The sequence below is a fragment of the Hemicordylus capensis genome, chromosome 2 (assembly GCF_027244095.1).
Source record: "Hemicordylus capensis ecotype Gifberg chromosome 2, rHemCap1.1.pri, whole genome shotgun sequence".
NCBI lineage: Eukaryota > Metazoa > Chordata > Lepidosauria > Squamata > Cordylidae > Hemicordylus > Hemicordylus capensis.
In genome coordinates this window covers 24914103-24926379 of record NC_069658.1, presented here as the reverse complement: position 1 = coordinate 24926379, position 12277 = coordinate 24914103, and the positions used below count along the sequence as shown (strand labels likewise).

The 12277-nt window shown below is 43.1% G+C and overlaps 1 protein-coding gene across 14 annotated transcripts in view; it reads left to right on the top strand.

Moving 5' to 3' along the window:
- The window catches only part of PRLR (prolactin receptor), a 240297-nt gene that overhangs the window by 199372 nt on the left and 28648 nt on the right, over positions 1-12277 (top strand). For all 14 annotated transcript variants that reach the window (XM_053292106.1, XM_053292102.1, XM_053292098.1 and 11 more), the window contains 3 exons: positions 2868-3025; positions 6178-6319; positions 11726-11855. In XM_053292106.1, coding sequence (XP_053148081.1) covers positions 2868-3025; positions 6178-6319; positions 11726-11855 — 430 coding nt within the window. The remainder of the gene's footprint in view (positions 1-2867; positions 3026-6177; positions 6320-11725; positions 11856-12277) is intronic.

The window sequence follows — 12277 nt, the reverse complement described above, 5'->3', positions numbered from 1 at the left end:
CCCTGGCCATAGGACTTGTAGAAATTTCAGAGTGGACAAGGTTTCTCACTGGGTCCTGTAAGGATATGCCTAAATGAAGGGTGGGGGGGAATTGGGTAGACATCTGGAAATTGGTGTGAAGGTTTGCCACAACGCCATATTGATTTTGACCAACGCCTATTGAACCATACTGTGGTTTTAATGTTTTTTATATTATTTTTCCCATTAAGGCGACACCAAATAGAATGTGTTCATCGAATTCCTCATATCTTCAATCAATAGGAACTAATTTCATTCTTTTATTTGAATCTTTGGCCAAGTAATGTGATTTTCTGTACTGGAATTTTGACCAACACATATTGAACCATACTGCAGTTTTAATGTTTTTTTAGTTTTTCCCATTAAGGCGATACCAAATAGAATGTGTTCATTGAATTCCTCATAATATCTTCAATCAATAGGAACTAGTTGATTTCTTTTATTGGAATCTTTGGCCAAGTAATGCGATTTTCTATACTGGAATTAATTGAGTAAGTCAGGGTCGGGGACAAAAGTATCTCTTTCAAATTCTGTTTATTAATAGAAAAATTGGTACTCTGTATACTTTTAAAAAGTGTTAGAACAATTTTTTGATAAATTCTCAAAAATTATGCTTAACTTTATATTTAAAAAATCTCAGTAACTTGCCACTGAAATTAACCCTCAGTTTCTTTACTGTTTTCACAACCTGCTCCACATTTACAAAAAGACACACAGTTGAAGCCACGTCTACGGCGTTGGCACTGTCCTCCAACACACTTTACATCCACAAGTTGTGAGCAAATCACCTGCAAGTTCATTAGTACAGGGATCTGGTATCGGAGAATCTTCTTTGCTCATGACCCATCCATACTCCTTTGGAACTGAAGAGAACGCCATAGTGAGAACTGAGGCACATGTGTATACCATGTAAAAGGATCATCTTAGATGCTCATATAATGTTGAACTTGTACATGGTTTGGTGCTTTTCCTTGGGTCATTATTTCAAACCTTAGCTGATCAAAAGTTGTGAACTTCATTCCTCGTTTAAGAAAGTGAACCAGGTACTCTTCAGCCTGCTGAAATGAATGAGTGCTTGGTGGAAGAAGTTGACCAAAATGCTGCAGATACTTTTCTGGGTTAGCTTTTAAAGAAGCTGCTTTTGTACCGATTTTGCTTGTAACTGTGATCCTGTGAGGAAGTAGCGTGGCTTCAACTGGGTGTCTTTTTGTAAATGTGGAGCAGGTTGTGAAAACAGTAAAGAAACTGAGGGTTAATTTCAGTAGCAAGTTACTGAGATTTTTAAAATATAAAGTTAAGTATAATTTTTGAGAATTTATCAAAAAATTGTTCTAACACTTTTTAAAAGTATACAGAGTACCAATTTTTCTTTTAATAAACAGAATTTGAAAGAGACACTTTTGTCCCCGACCCTGACTTACTCAATTAATTCCAGTATAGAAAATCGCATTACTTGGCCAAAGATTCCAATAAAAGAATGAAACTAGTTCCTATTGATTGAAGATATTATGAGGAATTCAGTGAACACATTCTATTTGGTAGTGCCTTAATGGGAAAAATTAAAAAAACAACATTAAAACTGTAGTATGCTTCAATATGTGTTGGTCAAAATTCCAGTACAGAAAATCACATTACTTGGCCAAAGATTCAAATAAAAGAATGAAATTAGTTCCTATTGATTGAAGATATGAGGAATTTGATGAACACATTCTATTTGGTGTCGCCTTAATGGGAAATTTTTTAAAAAACATTAAAACCACAGTATTGTTCAATACACGTTGGTCAAAATCAATATGGCATCATGGCAAACCTTCGCACCAATTGCCAGATGTCTACCCAATCCCCCCCCCCCTTCATTTAGGCATATCCTTACAGGACCCAGTGAGAAACCTTGTCCACTCTGAAATTTCTACAAGTCCTATGGCCAGGGACTGGACTATGCAGAATTCTCTGCCATGTCCCCTAACCCCAGGAGGGTATATGGTGGAGGTTTTCTTTAGAAGGCCTCTCAAAGGTAGTTTATCCACTGAATCTATAGTACCTCTTTAAAAATATATTTTAAAAGGAGAAACGCATTTATGAACATAAACTCCCTGTTCACCCAGTAAAACAGTGAGATGCAGCCTGAGAAGTGCTGGTGCTTCTGAAAGCACGGGCAATCATGAAAAGGGGAGGGTATTTCTTATATCTTTATTATATCAGACTTATATCTTTATTATAAATTAATTACAGTTACTATATGTAATTTTTTTAAAAAATAATTAATTTTTAATTAATTTTGTGATTAAATTTAAAAAAATTAAAGAAATTTTTGTGTGTCCAGTATAAGGTTTTCTTTTTTGAGGAGATGGGGCATCACCTTAAATTCAGGGTCCTATTCCTTTTGAATAACTACAGATCTAGCCTCCCCCCCCCGGGGAGTCATCTTAAATTAATTGTTGTCTTAGATTTGGATAAATACAGTACTTTTTCACACAGCGCATAATTAATCTTTGGAATTCTCTGCCACAGGATGTGGTGATGGCCACTAGCTTGGATGGCTTTAAAAGGGACTTAGACAAATTCATGGAGGACAGGTCTATCAATGGCTACTAGTCTGAGGGCTATAGGCCAGCCTCAGAGTCACGATGCTTTTAAATACCAGTTGCAGGGATCAACAGCAGGAGAGAGGGCATGCCCTCATCTCTTGCTTGTTGGCTCCCCAGAGGCATCTGGTGGGAAATAGGATGCTGGACTAGATAGGCCTTGGGCCTCATCCAGCAGGGTTGTTCTTATGTTCTTAAGTTCCTATAACCTTCAAAAGGTCAGAAGAAATAAAAATACTGACTTCTGAACTTTCACTTATACAGTTATTCCAGACCCTCCCACAGATGTATCTCTGGAAGTCAAACCATTGAATGGAATAATGTATGTGTTGGCAAAATGGTCACCGCCTCCACTGGTTTCAAGCTGGCAAAAACATAATTATGAACTGAGAGTAAAGCCTTCAGGAGGGGACGAATGGGAGGTAAACGAGTTGCATGCTTTTGTACTGGGTGCTCTTCCTTTAATAAGAATTTCAAAAACATGACATTCAAATTTGGTGTGTTCTTCTGGGACAAAGGAGGCACTGAAAAACAAGAAGACTACCATTAGTAAAACAGGACTTGGAAGACCTGCTCCTGCAGTGCACCGGGTCTCATTGGTTTTCCATGTGGCTTTAGGGATAATACTCATTCATGTTTTAGGGCACACCTTGAACCTGGTGCTTATGGTTGGGCAGGGAATGGGTGATTTAGTAGTGGAAAAGTTTTATATTGTTCTGTTGTCCTGGTCAGATCACGTCCTGGAGGTTTTTCAGATGGTGACTTTACCGCAACTTTACTTTGGGAGGGTGGGTGTACATTCACGTATCAGCCAGATTTACCCCAAAGTTTGTGCGATATTTCAGAAAGCATTTCAAACACAATTTGGGTTTCCCCCTCCAAATTTGAACCTAGCCTGACTTACTGTATGTCCAGGGTAAAAAACAAACAAACCCCCAAACCTCTCTTTGTGTCAAAGTATCCATTATGCCCTGTTCGTGTAGTAAAGCCTTGCGGAAAACCTGCAATAAAGCCTGCTGTCTGAAAAGCCTCCCAGTAAGGTTATTGGGACTCCTAGTATCTGCAGGGTGGGAGACCAATATGGAAGGTCTGGCTGCAGAAGCTCAAGGATCCGCAAGGATTCCTGATGGCTTTGGGGGTTTTCCCGCTAATACAGTGGTTCTTCTGAGGCCCCGGTTAACCTCAGGGATGAAGAAATGACCTGGGCTGTTGATACAATCGCTCTTGAGGGTGTTCTTGCCACTCATAGAGTCAGATTGGCTCCCTGCTTTACCATGGGGCTACAGGCAATTAAAATGGTGGAGAAAAACTCATGCTAAGCCCAGCTGAGCACAAGTCAGATCCCCAGTGCCAGTCCTTCTAAGTGGCTTTAATGGCAGCTTACTGCTCTTCCATCATTGTGTCTGCAGAAAGCCAGCCAAGGAAGCTGTCGTTTGGGTTGGACTTATTACACATTGCTCCTCAGGATGTTGATTAACTTTCCATAGCCCACCTTGACCAATTTAATCTACGTTGTAAATCACAGTTTATGTATGAGTCCCCAGATGCTGGACTACAATTCCCATCATCCCCAGTCACAATGGCCTTTTAGCTGATAGGAGTTATAGTCCAATGACATCTGGGAACCTAAGATCAGGAACCCACGATAGAGGCAGTATTAAGCTAGATGGATGAATGGTCTGACACAGTATAAGTTAGCTATGTATATTCAAGCTGTGGGCTTCCTCCTTGTCATCTGTGGGCTAAAAGATTTTAGAGTCATCCGAGTCCTTTAAAATCAGGTGGATTTTCAGTGTGGAGTCATACAGAATGGAATGGAATTCTGTTTCTAAGAAGGACCAAAGAAAGCAAATCCATCCAGCATTTCTGCCAGCTCAGTGAAGTGACTCAAATACTGTGGAAGGAATACAAGAAGTGGTCTTGAAGCAGTTATGATTAATATGTTTATCTCAGGAAAGGCTGTGAAAAAAGAGGCCACCTTCTTGTGTACCTTTTGTTACAAAGTTTCTTTGGGAGGACTCTTACGACTGATGAGCTCCAGAGGCTACATTTGTCATGTTAGCATGAAGGAATAGAGCTCATTCATCAAAGAGGCTGTTCTCATGTGCACCCTAACCCAAGCTAGGGAAGCCCAGCCTGGGTTAGGCTGTGCACAGGGGTGGATTAAACTTTTAGCCGCCCATAGGCAAAAAGGCTTTTGCTGCCCTTTTACCGTAAACAAAAAAGGTTTGCCTCTTCTTCTTTTAAGGTAAAAGGTGGGGGGACTTTTTTAAAAAAAAACATTTATATCCCGCTCTTCCTCCAAGGAGCCCAGAGCGGTGTACTACATACTTGAGTTTCTCTTTCACAACAACCCTGTGAAGTAGGTTAGGCTGAGAGAGAAGTGACTGGCCCAGAGTCACCCAACTAGTTTCATGGCTGAATGGGAATTTGAACTCGGGTCTCCCCGGTCCTAGTCCAGCACTCTAACCACTACACTACACTGGCTCTTCTCCTTGCCCACTCCACCCTTGCTGAAGTCACCTCTGCCTACAGAGAGGGACAGCAAAATTTGAGGAGGGGCAAAATTCGCTGCTCCTCAAATGTTGCCGCCGTAGGCAAATGCCTACTCTGCCTCTCCATTATTCCACCACTGGCTGTGCATGAGAACTGCTTAGATTGGGCCCAATCATTTAATACGTCCATGTGTGGGATTCTCCAAGTCTTGTTTTCAACCAAAAACAACTGCAGGGTCTCAAATCTGAATTGAGACTTCAGTGCAAGGGGAGGGGGCATAACCTACCTCCGCCATACCATTTTCCTGAAAATTGCTCCAGTGCTGTCATTTGATACAAATAGCAACTTCATTAGCAACTCCATTGAGAAAACAGTGCAGGGCGAAAGATTAATCCCACACACCAAGGTCCTGATATGGATTGACTCCACCCCCCTGCATTTGATTGAAAGCCAGACATGGAGCATCCCAAGTGTGGGATTCAAAGATGAGTTAAACATCACATCTAGTTTTGGCCTTTAGAGATAAGCTGGCTGCATCATTGTTCTTAAAGCTTGTACAATGTGCAGATCGAAACTAAACATGCCATACGTCTTATCAGCCATGATAAGCCTTCTGATTTTAATGCCTGCCAGGCAGTGTTCCCTGTAACAGGGATTTCCTGATGTTGTTGACTACAATTCCCATAATCCCCAGCTAAAGACCACTGCAGCTGGGGATGATAGAAGTTGTAGTCAACAACATCTGGGAATACACTACTGCCAGGGTCTGTAAAACAATGTGAACGTAAAAATAACCATGTCCTCTGAGCTCCTTGGAGGAAAGTGGGATATAAGTGTTAAAATAAAATAAAATAAAATAAAATAAATATGTGTTCTCAACCCACCAGCCATATCTTATGACAGGCCATAAGACATGGTTGATGGGTTGCCTTTGTCTTGGGTCACAGGTGGTGCTTGCCTGAGATAATACAGTGCCATGTGCAAGACTCAGAGATTCGTAGTAGTGTGAAGGCATCATTTGGATGCCATCCTTTAAAAACCCTTTTACAACATCCGTGGTCTTTTTACTCCTTCCCAGGTGCATTTTGTTGGAGAGCAAAGGGAATATAAAATGTCTCCGCGGCATGCAGGAGTGAAATACGTGGCTCAGGTTCGCTATATGACAGAACATGGTGGAATGAGTGCATGGAGCCCTGAAAGTTACATTCAGCTCCCCAAGGGTGAGTCAATCACACATGTTTTTTTAATGTTTTGAAAGATCCGAGGCGCTAGTGTTTGAACCAAGTGTGCAGCAAGCAGACCAGAGACCTAAGTCTGCGGGCCAAATTGCATTTGGCGTGTGTATAGCGATGTACTAACATCTCAACAGGTCTTTCTTATAAAGCAGTTTAAGGAGAGGGCAACAGGTCAAGGAGAAACATCAGCTATGTATGCCAGCCACTTTCCCACTACAATTTTCTCTACTCTCTCACAGTTCTATCACTACTATCCCCCATCAAGGGGTTCCAGAAGTGTGATCACCTTGTTAAAAGGAAGTTGAAAGGGAGGGTCAAATATCTTCAAGATGCTTGGGAGGTTTAAAAAAAAAAACAAAAACATTAGAGTAAGTAAATGCTCAGGTAAAGTTTATATCACAAATCGAGAGGAGAGCTGGTCTTGTGGTAGCAAGCAAGACTTGTTCCCTTAACTAAGCAGGGTCTGCCCTGGTTACAAATGAATGGGAGACTTGATGTGTGAGCACTGGAAGACGTTCCCCTCGGGGGATGGAGCCACTCTGGGAAGAGCAGAAGGTTCCAAGTTCCCTCCCTGGCAGCATCTCCAAGATAAGGCTGAGAGAGACTTCTGTCTGGAACCTTGAAGAAGCCGCTGCCAGTCCATGTAGACAATACTGAGCTGATGGACCTATGGTCTGACTCAGTATATGGCAGCTTCCTATGTTCCTAATTCGGAAAAGTCCTAGAAAATGCCAGCATGATTAATGAGCAGAGTCAAAGAAGTTATAAAAAGGAGACAGATTTCTCTTAACAATCTGAAGCATTGCCAAAATTAGTAAAATGGAAAAGGAGGACAAGCTGACAGACAATTGTAAGTTGAAGATAAGACAAGTGAAAAAAAGAATTTGAGGAGCACATAGCTAAAAATATAAAGACAATATAATACACTGGAAGCAGAAATCAGCCAGGAAGACAGCTGGACTGCTAGACGTCAAAACTGTGAAAGAATTTATGAAGAGGGATATGGAGACTGTGGAGAAGCTAAATTAATTATGTACATTGGTCTTTACTGTGGAAGGTGTTGAACAGACACCCACGCCTTTTTTGGGGGGGAGGCTGTCTAAAGAACTAAATCTAATAGGAATGATGAGAGTAAGCTCAAGGGCTAATTAAGAAATTAAAAATTAACATGTCACTGTCCAAATGGCATATACCCTCAAATTCTCAAAGAAATCAAATGTGAAATTATTGATTGACTGGCAGGCAACTGGTGGGGGAGTTGCAACAATAGGAAAAATAATCTCCCCCCCCACCTTTCAGTGCAAATTCACCTTGCAGGAGGAGGCATCTGGATTCTATTATAATGGATCAGGTATGATCCTGAGGAGCACCAGTTAAGTGAAATTTATGCACATGCTCCCTCCCCAGACAGCAGTCCCCCATGCCTCCTGAAAATCTGTTTATGGGGATGGGTGAAGCCTCTGGAACAGGAAGATATAGGAGAGAGGGAGCACTGGTGAAAATTGCCCCACTTGCACAAATGGAAATAACTTCTGTTGCACAAGAGCAGATTGGGATCCATACATAATCTGCTAAAATTATTCTGTTTACAGTGGGTATTGAAAAGAATCACCCCCTTCGATAGACCTTAAATTCTAGTGCCCTTACATCCTGAAATGAAAACACAAAGAAAATTCCCTTCACCAGCTGTACTTATCCAATGCAACCTATAACATCCAACTGAAAAACATCACAATTACAGTCCAGAAAAAGTGTCAGAAATAAAAAACAAGAATTACTGAGATTGAAAAAGGATCACGCCCCCCAATGTCAATATTTTGTTGAACCACCTTTTGCTTTAATAACAGCCTTGAGTCTGTTGGGATACTTCTCTATCAACCTTGCACATCTAGACGGAGCAATATTTGCCTACTCCTCCATACAGAACTGTTCAAGTTCGGTCACATTGGATGGTAGGTGTTGGTGGACTGCTATCTTCAAATCTCCCCACAGATTTTCTATGGGATTTAGGTCTGGGCTCTGACTGGGCCACATGAGGTCGTTCACTTTTTTCCCCTTCAGCCACTGTGTGGTCAATTTTGCTGTGTGCTTCAGATCGTTGTCATGTTGAAAGGTGAATCTTCTGCCCATCCTCAACTGTCTGGCAGAGGGTAGCAGGTTTTCTTCCAGAATCTGACGGCATTTTGCCCCATCCATTTTTCCTTCTACTCTAACAAGAGCCCCAGTCCCTGAGGCAGAGAAACACCCCCACAACAGGATGCTGCCACCTCCATGCTTCACTGTAGGTATGGTGTGTTGTGGGTGGTGAGCTGCGTTGGATTTACGCCAGGTGTACTGTTTGGTGTTGAGGCCAAATAGTTCAATCTTGGTCTCATCTGACCATAAGACCTTTTTCCATTTGGCATCAGAATCTTCAAGGTGCCTTCTGGCAAAGCTCAAATGAGCTTTAATGTGGCCTTTCTTGAGAAGTGGCTTTCTCCTTGCGACCCTCCCGAACAAGCCACATTTTTTCCACAACACACCATACCTACAGTGAAGCATGGAGGTGGCAGCATCCTGTTGTGGGGGTGTTTCTCTGCCTCAGGGACTGGGGCTCTCGTTAGGGTAGAAGGAAAAATGGATGGGGCAAAATACCGTCAGATTCTGGAAGAAAACCTGCTACCCTCTGCCAGACAGTTGAGGATAGGCAGAAGATTTACTTTTCAACATGACAATGATCCGAAGCACACAGCAAAATTGACCACACAGTGGCTGAAGGGGGAAAAAGTGAACGTCCTCATGTGGCCTAGTCAGAGCCCAGACCTAAATCCCATAGAAAATCTGTGGGGAGATTTGAGGATAGCAGTCCACCAACTCCTACCATCCAATGTGACCGAATTTGAACAGTTCTGTATGGAGGAGTGGGCAAATATTGCTCCGTCTAGATGTGCAAGGTTGATAGAGAAGTATCCCAACAGACTCAAGGCTGTTATTAAAGCAAAAGGTGGTTCAACAAAATATTGACATTGGGGGGGGGGTGATCCTTTTTCAATCTCAGTAATTCTTGTTTTTTATTTCGGACACTTTTTCTGGACTGTAATTGTGATGTTTTTCAGTTGGATGTTATAGGTTGCATTGGATAAGTACAGCTGGTGAAGGGAATTTTCTTTGTGTTTTCATTTCAGGATGTAAGGGCACTAGAATTTAAGGTCTATCGAAGGGGGTGATTCTTTTCAATACCCACTGTATATAAATAAATAGCACTACACTGTTTAGGATGTTAGTGTGCTTATTTTTTCCTTTTTATTTTCGCTTTATGCTTCCTAATTATCATTGTACATAGGAACATAGGAAGCTGCCATATACTGAGTCAGACCAATGGTCTATCTAGCTCAGTGTTGTCTTCACAGACTGGCAGTGGCTTCTCCAAGGTTGCAGGCAGGAATCTCTCTTAGCCCTATCTTGGAGAAGCCAGGGAGGGAACTTGGAACCTTCTGCTCTTCCCAGAGCGGCTCCATCCCCTGAAGGGAATATCTTGCAGTGCTCACACATCAAGACTCCCATTCATATGCAACCAGGGCAGACCCTGCTTAGCTAAGGGGACAAGTCATGCTTGCTACCACAAGACCAGCTCTCCTCTAATACAATAGGAGCATAGGAAATGTGTCATTTTTTAAAAAAATCATTAATATACATGGGGCCATGTAGTTCAGCCCTTATTTGCCTAGCCTACTAATTAGGTGAAATTAGGAAATTAGGTCCAGGGCTAGACTGACAGATGGGCTATGCAATCAGACAGCCCCGCCTGAACCCCGGGAATGGACTAGGCAAATCTGTAAGCCCTGGGGAATCCTGGACAGAACCATCTACGGTTCCAGCCACTCTACTCTCTGCACTCATGATGAGCAGGGATGCATCCCAAGGGATGAGGGCCGGGGGAGACAGTTCCCTACAACCAGCCACTGTGAGTTAGGCAGCTGGCAGAAAGTGGAGAGGATGGCATTCCCCTCTGGGACCCATCGCTCTCTTAGTAGGGGGAGGAATGCCCATGCATCAGCTGCCTCCTCCCTTTCATCCCCCCATCTTGGCCTCTCCTCCTGCCTCTGGCAAATGAATTGGTCCTCCGATTAATTGTTGCCATCCCCAGCGCCCAAACAAGGAGCACAATTTTTGGAGAGGGCTTTGATCCTGACTTCCCCTGGTCAAAGACAGAAGCGGGAGATTCCCCTCTGATCAAGGATACTTTTGGCAAAGGCTTATCCAGGGGCCACCTGTGCAGCACATCTTTCCCCCATCCCTCCTTGTTCATGTCTCACAAGCACGCACACACACACATACACACACCCCACATCTCCCTGCTTGCCCACATCTCCAAGTGGGCAAGCAGCATTCCATGGCAGTGGTCCCGCCGGGGACCAGGTCTCCCTGGCAGCATCTGATTGTAGAGTTGCTTTCCCTGCATTGCTGGGCATGGCATGTCGTACTGTAGTTTGAAGGGGCAGGTGTTGGAGCAGGTGTTGCGGCAGATGTGGGTGGGGCATGCAGGTATGGATGATGTGTTGTGTTGCCAAGCAGAGTGGAGCTGAGAGCATTCTGGCTGTGTGGGTGTCAGTGGTGGACACTCAGGTGGGCATAGCACATGCAGGTAACCAGAACAGGTGAGAGGTGCGGGTTCTCACAATCAGAAGGTTCTGGTTAGGGCACCCAGGTGGATGCTTAACTGAGAGTTGATCCTAGATCCCGGGTAACTCTACAGAAATTAGCCAAGATTGACACCACATGCGGGTTCACAGATCACACCAATGTTGGTCAACCCCATTTAACCAAGATTAACATAATCCTATGAATGTGGCATTGTTACCTCCAGATTACTTTAATCATTCTGATTATGTGAATTGGGGCCCACCAGCGGGCTAAAGAATACTTCTGGGTGTATAATCAGGCTGTCAGTCATGAGGTCATCCATCTTCCAAACCAACATATGGGTCAATCCAGATTTATTAATTTGGTATATATTTTTAATCCACCTTTCCTCCAAGGAGCTCAGGATGGCATACAAGGTACCCCCCCACCCCACCCCGGCAGTGTTCCCTCTAACAGGGATTCCCAGATGTTGTTGACTACAGTTCCCAAAATCCCCAGCTGCAATGGCTTTTGCTTGGGGATTCTGGGAGTTGTAGTCAACAACAACTGGGAATCCCTGTTAGAGAGAACACTGTCCCCTGCCCCCCTCCCCACTGCTTTTTTATCACCACAGCAACCTTGTGCAGTGGGTTAAACTGAGAGGTAGTGACTAGCTATCCAGCAAGCTTCATGACTGAGCAGGGATTTGAACCCAGAACCCCCTAGTTCTCATCAGACATTCTAATGACTGAACCACAGTATTATTTCTCTCTGTCTCTTTCTCTCTAGGCCAACCTCCAGGAAAGCCAGAGTTAATCAGATGCCGTTCTCCTGAAAAAGAAACCTTTAGTTGCTGGTGGAAGCCCAGTTCCGACGGAGGCCTCCCTACCAATTATTCTCTGTTCTATAACAAGGAAGGGTAAGGAGTTATAAATGACACCATGACTTAACTATTGTTCCATTCTGCATCTCTGAATGTAGCTGCTCCAAGTCTCCTCCAGAGAGTAGCTTGCTCATTTTTCTGAGTGAAGTAGTAACATTTAGCTAAAAGCATCAAGGGGAATAACAAAAACTTCTTTAAATACATCAGAAGCAGGAAACCTGCCAAATAGGCGATTGGACCATTAGACAATGAGGAAGTGAAAGGGATTATTGAGGAGGATATGGAGGTTGCAGAAAAGCTCAATGACTTCTTTGCATCCGTCTTCACAGCAGGCATACTGAGCATATACCTGTTCCTGAACCAGGCTTTTTGGGGATGGAGGCTAAAGAACTGAGTCAGATAGAACTGACAAGAGATGATACTCTAAACTGTCTGGAAAAACTGAAAACTAACAAATC